Source organism: Geospiza fortis, unplaced genomic scaffold, assembly GCF_000277835.1.
Source record: "Geospiza fortis unplaced genomic scaffold, GeoFor_1.0 scaffold112, whole genome shotgun sequence".
NCBI classification, from domain to species: Eukaryota; Metazoa; Chordata; class Aves; order Passeriformes; family Thraupidae; genus Geospiza; species Geospiza fortis.
Genome location: NW_005054298.1, coordinates 28,102,053 through 28,114,114, shown reverse-complemented (window position 1 = coordinate 28,114,114; position 12,062 = coordinate 28,102,053). Strand labels below are relative to the sequence as shown.

Sequence of the window (12,062 nt, the reverse complement as noted above, 5' to 3'; positions counted from 1 at the left end):
CAGGGGGAGGAGAAAGGTGCAAAAGCACGTCGCTCTGCAAGGCCTTTGCACTTGCTCTTTCATGCTGTAATGCCTTGATGTACGCAGACGATTATGTGTCAATGCACATTAATATCTGATGTGCATTACCATATTATCATCCCTTATGTGCACTTTCACAGCCTGGTGAGCCCAGGCTCTCCCAGCCATGGGTTACACAACCAACATCACCATGGGGGCACAAACCGAGCCTCGCACAGCTCTGGGCAGCACCCGCGCACAGCGCTGCCCTTGCAGGGCACAGAGGGACCCTCCTGTGTCCCTCTCACAAAGCAGCAGGACCTGGGTGGTCCTTACAACACTCTGTATTACAGCAGGAGCACAAAACAGACTGCCAAAGCCATTCCTCCCAATGCAGATCAAGGCATGTGCTCAGAAAGCCGGGACACTTTGCTACCCAGGACTGAAAACTCCGGTCATAGCTGGTGGCAGAGGAGTAAAAAAAACCCAACTCTGAGTTCATTTGCTCCCCTGTTGAACTGGACACATGAAATGGTGGCTCTCCACCATGCTGTCATGTGTATATGTTGTACCCGACACTGCCTGAAAAGAGAGAGGGATGCTTTTGCTGCCTCACACGATGCTGAGCCACACACCTGCACCCTTGTAATGGGCACAGGGGCAGGGCAGAGTTAATGCAGTCCCACAGCCACACCACATCCTCCTGCTGCCCCTGGCACAGCAACCTTTAATTCACCTGCTCACACTGGGTGAGCCATTCCAGGCCTCCCAGCCAGGCAGAGGGAAGACAGGAAAGGCCAACCCCTCCCTTCCCCCCTTGGGTAGTGTCCCCAAAACCCTCCCTGAACATGGGCAGCCACTGCAGCTCCTCCTCACTCTTCAGCAAACAGCCAGCTGGACTAACTGCAAGTCAGCTTTACATTTCCTCCCTGCTGACCACCCACCTCTCCATGCCTCCCATCCACACACATACAGAGATAGGGATCTTGGCCACAGAAACCTAACAGGAAAATTGGTCTGTGCTGAGCCATGCTTTTGAAATTATTGCAGCTTTTTTCCCCCAACTCTAATGCTGACAGACTACTAATTGCAAAGACAAATGATGACTGTGTCTCTTACAAGCCTTCCTCCCCTTGAATTTCAGAAGAATTTGTGTTTTGCTCCTACAAGAGTATGGTACGGTAAGACATGAAAACCCCCCAAAAATCTCAGAAATTATTTTTGGCTTTTCACAAATCAATATTTCCTCTGAAGCAACTGAAGCAGTCAGTAAGGCAAATTCTGCTTTTATCATCACAATTTCCAAGTTATTCCTTTGCACTGTAAGACTGACAGAGCATTCACACTCCAACTGAGTTTGTTCTCCCTTCTACTAGCAAAAGGCTCCACAGGCTACTGAGAAGTTACTCCATAGTTATCAAACTGGGAGAGAACTTTTGTTTCACTGAAGTCAGTGGGATAACTTCCTTTGACTTCCCTAAGTTGGCAGTTCACCTTCTGAACTGAAAACCAAGTTTGGGTGAGCATCTGAAAAGAGGAGCACAAGGGAAAAAAAAAGATCTATGAGCTTTATGATTGTGTAGAGTATTATTCCCTGGACACACAGCAGGTTTTGCTGTAATTGCAACAGATAAAAAATGCCATTTTTATTACAAAACCAAATGTTAGAGATTCTAGTTTTTGGATAAGAGATGGATGTGTCATATAGGGTCCTTAAAAACCTGCTTGGGTGAGTAGTACAGATGGAATACAATGTGGGCTTGCATTTATCTGAGAACATTTAGAGCCATGATATATAGTCTACACGACAGACTTCCTCGATGTATAGAGAAAATATAGCCAATTTCTTTGTGTAGGCTGAATTATTTACCAGAGTGTTCCAAAGTGTATTGGTAATAAAACACTATGAAGTATAAGTAACTCCAGACAATCTTGGCTTATGTTAAAACAATTTTTTTTTTTAAGCATGTTATTAAGAAAATAAATCCTGAGAATCTGGAAAGGCAGGACTTACTCAAATGAACACATGCCTCTGAAGGATTGTGTTGACTCAACAGAGAGAAAGGTCAAATTCTCCCAAACATCATCCTAAAGGAGTTGGGAATCAGTCTCACTTCAAAATTAAATAGGGTATTTTGGCACAGGATGAAGGATGCAGAGATGGTAAATTGATTCTGTGAAACTCACCTGACTGGGAAAAATAGCTGGTTTTAACTAAACCCAGAAAATACATATGTAGAGTACAACAACTTCACTGGCTGGCCAAACAAGCCATCATTTTTCCAAGCATTACCTTTCTAGCCAGGCCACTAGTAGTGCAATCAGTTTAGAAACACAAGGTGCTCATTCCCTCCTCCTCCTCTGGAGAGCTGGACCACAGCTTTTCTCAGGGCTGCTGAAGATAAAGCCATCTGCTTTTTCCATAGCTTTCCTGGCTCTTTCTGCAGACTCTTTCTGAGAAAGAGGAAAGTCACCTATTTTTGGCTTGATTTAGGGTCTTTCTGAAGGCTGTGAAGATCTTTCCCTGTTTATGTTTGGGAACAAAGTCACTTTGACACCTAGACCAGTTTAGGTTGAAACTGCCCGCTGAAAGAGTCCTACAGTACCTCAGCAGCTTGCCAGAGAGAAACCTGACAGGAACCATGGCATTCATGCAATGCTCACCTGGGGACCTTATTTTCTGACCCTAACATGGTATCTAGACACTGGTTTCTAATAAGCCAAATATTTTACCTAAGCTGGAGCCACTGCAATGTTGTTCTTGTGCTGTGGACAGCAATTCAAGCTACAATTTTGTATTTTGCTACCTTTCCCCCTTTTGTGTCTGTCCATGTGGCATTTTTTCCCAAGTCCCAAATGAAGAAGCATGGCTAGGTTCTCTCTTCAGCTCTCATACTCCAGGCAGCAGGATCTGGCTGAGCAGCCTCCTAGAAAAGCCTCCAACCTGGCCCTTTCTTAGAGCAGGCTTTGTAATTAAAACATAACATACAGACGGGGTAGGCATCATCTTGCTTTTCCTAATATTCCTCACGTTTTGCCTTTCATTGCAAGTGCTTCATTGACTAATTTCCAGTTGCTTAGGCTACAATTTTCCAGTATTGCTGACTCTTAACGCACTGAATGGCGTCCCTACACTTATCTCAACAGTTTCCCTGGAAGTCAGCTGCTTTCCTTTTGTTTCAAAATCTTTTAACCACAGAACATGCACCAAATGAAACATTATCAGGTAACAGCGACAGAAGGGGGCTAATTTCTGGGCAGGCACTGGAGGTAACTCTGCTATCAGGCTGGGGCTAAGAGAAGTGACATGGGTGTGAGAGGGTGCACCCTGCTTGGTCATCTGCTGCTGTGCAATGCAGAGATTGTGCTCCAGTGCCTTCAATTCCCTCTGAAAACCTCGCCTGGACTCTTATTAGACATGACTACTAATCTCAATGTGAAGATTTATGCAGCAGCAGCTCCACTTCATGCCTTAGGTATGATCTCAAGTTAAGCAGAAATTTAAGTTTTTGCAGAATTATGCATTTGTAATGATTTTATTCCATTCCTGTGCTTATTTGAGCACAAGTCCAACATGTATGCGTAAGTGTTATGCCCAGCTATGAACACAGATCTATGTTTTCACTAGAAGAGGAGGAAAAGCAACAGAAAACAGAAACATATCTACTGTATAATGCCTGGGACATTGCAGATGTTAAAGCAGCTCGCTGTTTCTGCATCTGGAACAAGTAGGTCACACATAGTTATTATACACACTGCTGAACATGAAGCAGCCAATACCCGTGTAATGTATGTGAGACTTCAAACCACCTTTTAGTACTTGAGAGCAGTACAGCATCTTGTTTGCAAATGCTCTGCTTGAGAGCAACTGATGGAAGGGGGAAGGGGCCCAAAGCTGACTGACCTAATTGCTGCGTGGATCGAGAAGCTGGCAAAATCATTAGCTTCTTTTATGTTTTCTTTCTATACAATAATAAAGATAAATATTGATTGCTGGGGCAGTATTGATTGCAGGGGTCGCTGCAGATGGCAGCTGCATGATTTGCACAGATATCTCCCATTTACAGAGCCACTTATTTGCATGAGAATGTGGTTTCACCCTCTTCACGTGCTTCTGACTGTTTGCTTGCCTTACAGGAGCATTTACCCTAACTAAATGTTCCAGTGACTAGCAGTTAAAATATGAAATGAGGGACTGAAAGAGCTCATCTTTGTAATACCTTTTGTGTACGTGCCTGTCTGCTGTGGGTGAGTGGAGTTTACTGTCCCAGCCATGTGGACAGAGACACAGGACACAGGGACCTGCTGTAATTATGCTGCAGTGTCACCTCCTCACCTGGGAATGCCACTTGGGAATGCCACCCAGGGGCACAGCACGCCCGGGACCAGCCCTCCTTCCTTCCCCACTGACCCACACACTGAACTAGCCCAGCTCCTTCCTCCAGGCCTGGATGCCTCCAAGTCACAGTTTGGGGTCATCAGTGACCCTCAAGAACCTGTCCAGTGGGATCCTTGTCCACTTGGAAGGAATAGAACACGCTCCTCCATTGTGGGCCAGGCTTGTGAGGAGGGAAGAAAGTTTCCTACCACGAGCACAGTGCCTATTGCAGAGCACGATACTCTGCTCCCAGACAAGGAGAAGTCCTTGGGGTGAGTGGGACCAAGTTGCAGGAAGGAGCAGGGGCATTGAGGCACCTTTTTATCTCTGGTACAAACCTTCAGTGGCCCATTCCAGGGTCAGGCACCTCCTGCCAGGGAGCTGCTGCCACTCTCCTTCACCTGCAGCCTCCCGAAGGAGGAAGGGGCAGGCAGAGGAGCACTCTGGAGGAGGCCTCCTCTCCTCCTTGGACACTGCCAGGCTGTAGGGGAAGCTCTCCCTGAGCACACCACTGTGTGTCTGCCTTCCAGCTAGCAACCTGCACCTTACTGTGGGCACTGCTGCACTTCCACACTGCTGCTGGCTGACCTGCTGCTGTTGGAATGCAACAAATCAAATGCAATCCCAAATCATCATTTTGATTTTGATTAACTCTGCAAGTCAGAGGTTTGCCGGCTTTAATCTCGTTTTAAGAAAATATTCCCATCCTCTCTATTATCAGCATTTTCCAACTGGAAACTCAACCAAAGGATCTTTCTTATTCTTTATCTCCTTCCACTTTGGACATATTAGTGGACCTCTGAAACAGCTGCCCAGTATTTATCCAAACCATGCCTTGTCCAGTGTAGGGAGTGCTCTTATTTCCTCAGTGGCTCACAAGGAGGAGATTAATGCTGGAGCCCAGGTTTCTGACGTGGTTCTGCACTGACACTGAGCCACTCCAGCAGAGAGCAGGCACTCCATTTGGTGAGCACTATTTATGTACAGCGAGTGTTTCAGAGATGCTTTTTGGAAGAGCTGAGCAATACACCACGGTTCAAAACGTTACGCCTCATTCTTCAATTCCTCTTAAGTATATCTCTCGGGGTGTTATGTTGAGTAGCCCTGTCTTACAAAATCAATTATTCCTTAGCCAGCTCAGAAATAAAACCCAAAGCAAGCAACACCAAATGTCTGATTTACCAATAGATTGCAACCCCGTGCTAAAGAGTGTAGCCACTGCCCTGCTTTAAATATTCATGAAGCCCACTGGTGCAAAATGCATTAAAGGTGGGAATAATGCCAGTAATACACGATCCTCTTAGTGACAAGAAGCTTTCACATATTAAAGCAGCAAGATGTTAAAGACTTTCAAGTGAACAGTCTTTGTTTTTAACTTAGAGAAAGAGATTCACTAATGGAATGCCAAATTGCATTCACTCTCATGATACTTGACTGCAGAATGGGATAATAACACATGTGTGCTTCTGCATGCCATGGAAAACCTGTTATTACAGAGGTTTCTTTCCTGCCTTTTCTCCATGCTTTCCAGAAAATGTTCACACAAATCTTACCCCTTCAAGTAATCTTCTGTGTGCCAACCCCCCTTTAGAATCCCAGGAGTCAAGCCATTAACAGATTGGTTTTTCACAAATAAAAAGAATTAAACATAATGGCGACAGAGTACAATAGCACAATTTAGATGAGTGACAACTGGCAATGAATAATCAAAAAAAAAAAAGAAAAAAAAAGGAGTTAAACTGGAGATAACGGTCTCTAAAATATAGACTGTGACAATGCAGAAGAATGTCAATTGTCACTTTAAATCATCAGCTGCCCAACCACATCTGCTATCACACCTGTGCTCTCTTTTCTGCTCTACTCTGGCACCCTAGAAATAGTAGGCAAACAGCCAGCCTTGTATCTCCAGCTCTCTAAAGCCTGGCTCTGCTACCAGCCTGCATTCCTCTCACCTGGAGCAGATCAGGCACTGACCCTGCACCCTCAGACTGTTCCTGACTGACAGGGATTCACTGCTGCTGCTGGGATTGACATCCTGTAACAGCAGGTCCCAGGACCACCAGGAACTGCTGACCCTCCTTGGGTTTTACAAACCTCATCAGTCAGGTGAGAGAGCTAAAGGAGCCCTGCTTACATCTGATACTTGATCCACATAAAAATAGTGAACAAATAATAAATTGACATTTCTTGGCAAGGGGAGTGGGGCAACATGTGCCTCTGGTGCCAAACATGAAAATTCAACTAAATATACTGGAAAGAGGGATCTACAACCTCCATACATAGTCCACTTTTATTCTAGAAATAAAAGTAATGAAAAGCTGACAGCCAGAAGGCTCATTGTTTAGAAAGATGCATTGTTTAGGAAGACTAATCAGGGGGCAAGGACAGGAAAATAGAGCTCAGTTATGGCATATAAAGTTGCTTACTTCAAAGCACACCTTTCACAGGCTTTAGATGGGGTTTGGGTTTTTGGATGAGAATTGGCTTTCTTGCCTCCTAACAGTTTGTCTGGGAGCATCTTCCCAGTGCCAGCCCTTCCCTGCTTCCTGCCCCCAGAAGCACCTTTCCCTGCAGAAAGAGTGCCTGTCAATAAAGACTGAGCACCTCAGCTCCTGCCATCATTCTGCTGCTCTGTAAAAGCCAGCTCGTTTCAAAGGGGAGGAATTAGATTGTGCAAAAGCTGCAGTGGGAACACTGGGGTAAGTTGGATCAGGCAGTTTTACCAAGCTATTTCTGGAAAAAAAATAAACACTGCTACTCAGTGCTTATGATTAATAATGTTATCTTGTAGCTAATTTTATTCCTTGCCCCTCTCTTCTCCTGCCTTCCAATTTGGAAGCACACTTAATTATGAAAACATGAGCACTAGACTGTGAATTTTGATATATTAATTTCACCGTGGTTTTGTTTCTACACTGCACCACCAAAGCTCTCAAGGACAACCAGTCAAGGAGACAATGAAAATCATAACACCTGGGGTAATTTTCTTAAGCAAAGTCAACATTAGGCAATTTCTTACTCGCAAATTTCATTACATTACTGAAACCTATAACCATGATGCACCTTGCTCCTGTTTTTCAACACCACAATTCCCTTTGATGACTGAAGCCAGAGCAAGGACTCAGTGGTTGTTTTGCTCGATGTTTTGTTAAGCACTAGAACCAGAGATTACTAAGAGGCTGGCAAGACCAAACCGTAAAAGAGCACAAAAGGATAACCATGAGCATATTCCTGAGCTCCTTCACTCAACAGCAGAACTGTTCCTAATTTCATGCCTGACCAGGGTGCACAGATGCCTTGCCTCGGTGGGGTCAGCTGCCCAACACTGGGCCCAGCTACCATGTTCACCATGCAGTTATTGACTGCTCTTTGCTCCATTCTCTCCACTGGAGCCTCAGTGTTTTACTGACACCTCACTGCTCAGTTTGTGTATCCATCCTTTAGCCACCATCCACTAGCCCACAGCTCCAGAGGCACCATCCAGACACCAGCTCTGACATTTGCATGGTTATTTTGTTCTCTCTCTAAATCTGTATTAGTTACTGAGAGAGAAACATGAGGTGCGGCATTAGGGCAGCGTTAGAAATATAGCTCTGTGCATAGTGACCTTTTTGATCTATTGGCTGTTCCAAAATCACAATGAAATTATTAGCTCAGAGTTTGCTTAATGTAAGTTTGCATATATCCTAGGCAAAATGAAAAATAAAAGTCTGAGTTGATAGAATTATTTCCCTTCAGCTTTTGTAATTAAGGTTTAAAATTAAAAAAAATCTGAATAATTTTGAAATCCCTTTTAAAAAATAAAAATTAAAACCATTTCCATTGAGAAAATGCCTAAATGTACACTCTCATTTTTTCAAGCAATTGAGGGCAAGGTTTTCAACTCCAACAAAATAGGAAAAAGCAAGACAGATTTCCCAGCCTTTCTAAAGCCACACATGAATTAACATGATGATAATACTAATGATACTTTTTAACTGGAAAAGCTTTAGGTCAATTATTTTTCCCAATTCTATTTTTTACTGAAGTATGAAGCTATAAAACCCCAGATGGACTAACATAAGTTATAATGGCAACAAAATGGATAACTGTGTTTCTAAACTTGGTCTAAATCGTGCATGTTCCAAAATTATAAACCAGAGTGTTTTATACATTTTTTCAGAGTGATAACCACCTCAGTCATTTTGAGATGAATTTCTGTGTGCAGAAAACAGAGTATCTAACATTTGTAATGCTTTCCAAACCACAGTACCTTTAAATAATACAACATTCATTAAAACAGAAGAGTAGAGCAAATTACTGTACCAAACATCCTCTGCATCTTCATCGCACTCTGCCCCAAACTGGCAAATGTCACAGGTCGATGTCTCTTTTTGATTGGTTTCACCTGAGCCTTCATTGACTGTTGGATGGAAAGCAGAAGAATGTACATTAGTAAAGACAGCACTGTAGCAAAGCACTTCTCTCTCTCTAGAAAAATCTATTCACTGCATCAGCTTAATGTGCTGCTCACAAAGCCGGTGGCCAGCCAACAGTGCTCCTGAGCGGGCCAACAACACAGAGACTTCCATGCTGCCTGTGACAAATCCCCTCAATTACACACTAAAAAGGAAAACCAGAGAAAAACCCTTCCACTTCCCTCTCCCCTTAACCAATGACCCCTTCAAGATGCAGCCCAGGAAGGTCGTGTCCCCACTGAGCCTTGCTGCTTTGTTCCCTGGGAAAATAATGGAGGGGCATTGATAGCATCACATGCTGCCTCGTGTCCTTTACCCATGAAGGCCTTGAGGTGGCCCCAAGGGGATGCTTTCCTCAAAAATGTTTTGAAATCACCTGCCTTGTGGTGCAATCTAGTCCACTCCAAAGGCAAAACATTTTTCTCTGCAGAAGCACAGCTATGAGCCCCAAGGACTAGTTATCTCTGGCAGGAAAGATTTAGTGGTGTCCAGAGGAGAGGACAATCTCCAGCATAGGTTAAATTTGAAACCAGGGGGAAAGTCAATGCTGATGTCTGCAATTGTGTAAGGTTTGTACCTGGCCTGTAAGCCAAAAACAAGAAGGGACTAAAGGGAAAATCAAAATTTGGGTGTAGGAAGAGTGCAAAAAAAAAAATATACTGATGGCTGAGTACTGAAAACAGAAAGAGACCACTGAGGTAGGCACCAAGAAGAAGGTTTGTTAAAAGATCCAAAAGAAACATTATCCATGTTTCTACTGAAGTGTATGAACACCCTTTGGTACCTTTTGAAAGATGCAACACACCCACAAGGCACTGTACCCAGTGATATCCTTCTGCCAGCTGCAGAGTTATTAAACCAAGGCAGACTTTAAGCATCAATCAGCTCTGCTCAGACTGATGTTGTTATCTGCACCTCTGCAGTGTCACCTCTCGTGCATTTGGAGTCAGCACCATGGTGCAGTTTTCTGCACACCTGGGTGCAACCCACCAAAGCTGGAGTGTGTTGGTAGCCCCAGTGACACCCACTGGACAAATCATCTGCCTGATGTGCATCCAGGTTGTTACCAGAGGCTTCTGTGTCAGGGACCTCTGACTGTGAATAAGCCGCTTTTGATATTTACTCAAAAAAGGATGAGAATCCCAGGCTTTCTGAAAGCTGTTTGATGAGAAAGGGCTTTTGCCCCTAGAAGATCAAGGGTGACTCCAATGCCTGTTTTTCAAAAAATTTGCTTCCTTATCCTGGACAAGTTATATAACCTCTGCCATGCTTCCTACTATGTGATAACAGGAACAATATAATTTCCTCCCAACAGAGAATGTGGAAACAAGTATATTAAAATATTGTGATAAGCTTAGATACTACAGTGATAGAAATCACAGAAATACCAAAGGTAGATCTTATCTAAAATGCTTTTTTCCTGAGCCTTAATATAGTCAAAGGAAGTGTTGGTATTTTTACGTATGGACTATGCTGCATTAATTTCCTATCAGTCATGCTTGAAGTTAAACTATATTAAACGGAAAAAAATTCACCTATGAAAAGCATTCTGATTATCCCAAAAGGGGGGGAAAAAAAGGTAGTTTTGCTCTATTTGTACAAATTTTCTCACCTTTATATCCATAAAATTCATGCACAAAAAAACAAAGGGGAAACCAGGAAAAAAACACTCCGGATTTTAGTTCTACTGCATTGTCAGGCTTTACAGGGAAGGGCTGAGCTGTAGTTTTTCTGTTTCCTTAAATGATTGAGAAACTCACATGTTATAAAAGCTCACATGTTATAAAAGCCAAGGCACGAGGGTGGACAAGGAGTCCAGGTGCCACATCCTCACACCATTAGCATCTCCATGTACTGCCCATGTGATTCTGGCCCCACAACATCACGAGGCTCATATGAGATCCTCCCCACCTCCCTGCAGCTGCATCCAGGCCTGCAATGTTTCATTTACATTTTAAATAAAGAAATCTCTTTTACCAAGGAGATACCATTGACAGCCAACTGTGGCAGGGGATTTCCAGTGGTTAAGATATTAGGACATGTAATGAGTGACTACGGCACCAGCGGGCAGATGCCTTCTTACAACAGCCAAGCATTCCTCACCTATCAGAAACATGACAATTGTTCCAGTTCAGGAGGGTGAGAATATATACTTTATGGAATGGAGCTTTAATTTCTTTATTTTGTTATTCTGCAAATCACTTCCCTTGCATTTCCTTTTAATTTAAAACATATGCCCTGCTCTCTTCCTCCCTGCAAGGTTTCTATTCATCACTGCCCAGCACGTGGCGCTTGGCTGGGGACCTCACACGGCTCTACATCACAGAGTAAGTGAAATAGCTACTTAAACCATTAAAAAAGGCATTTGAAAGACTGAGCATGTTGAAGAGCAGTAACTGATTTGGAGAAGATCATCCACTCTATAGCACATTGCAGTTCTGAATTTCTATTTGAAAATAACAAGTCACTCATTTGTATTTTTCTGAAGAAGCCCTGTGACCAGCTTTCCACAGTCAATGTGCATGTTGTCATTAAATGTGCAAATGTGCAGCAGTCTTTACTAAAAAAGACAGCTGTTTATCTCCTGTTTAAGCTCTTTCTGTTGTCAGTAATACAGATAACATTAATCTTTACATTTCTTATAGGTCTGTTTTCTCTCCCTACACAAACGTACCCACTGGCATATGCACCCACATCCAGAGCTGACACACACAGGGCTTGTTTTCTCCATGCTGTGCAGATAACTGCTTTGATAAATCAGACATCTTACAACGAGTTATTTTCCCAATATTTCCTGCTGCTTTCTAGCTTGAGGACTAGTGGATGCTTATTTTCTAAGGTGACTCTTTTTTCTTTTTTCCCCCTCACTGCACTTGCTGATTTGCACTTCTGTTCTAACCCAACTGGAGAAAATTGTTAGCAAAAAATAATCTAGTTTCTGGATTTCTCTTCTAAAACAGAGAATGAGACTTCTCATGCATGTTAGGTAGTGTTCATATTAGCAACTATTGAGGTTTTAACACCAAGACCCTGCAGGAACGTAGTAGGGCTCCAGGGAGGCTAATCAGTGAAGCCCACCACTTATTACTCACAGAACTGAGAAATTTTAAGCAAGATTATCAATTCAGAGTCCAAAGAAATGTGCTAACAAGGGTTAGAAGGTCACTAACATTACTTGAAAGTCACTTCAGAGACTATGTCAATCTCCTAAGCAATATAAATTCTCA

At 43.2% G+C, this 12,062-nt stretch overlaps 1 protein-coding gene across 1 annotated transcript in view; it reads right to left on the bottom strand.

The window, feature by feature from the left end:
• The window catches only part of TMEFF2 (transmembrane protein with EGF like and two follistatin like domains 2), a 184,673-nt gene that overhangs the window by 44,036 nt on the left and 128,575 nt on the right, over positions 1-12,062 (bottom strand). The window contains exon 5 of the mRNA XM_005416137.1: positions 8,684-8,780. Coding sequence (XP_005416194.1) covers positions 8,684-8,780 — 97 coding nt within the window. The remainder of the gene's footprint in view (positions 1-8,683; positions 8,781-12,062) is intronic.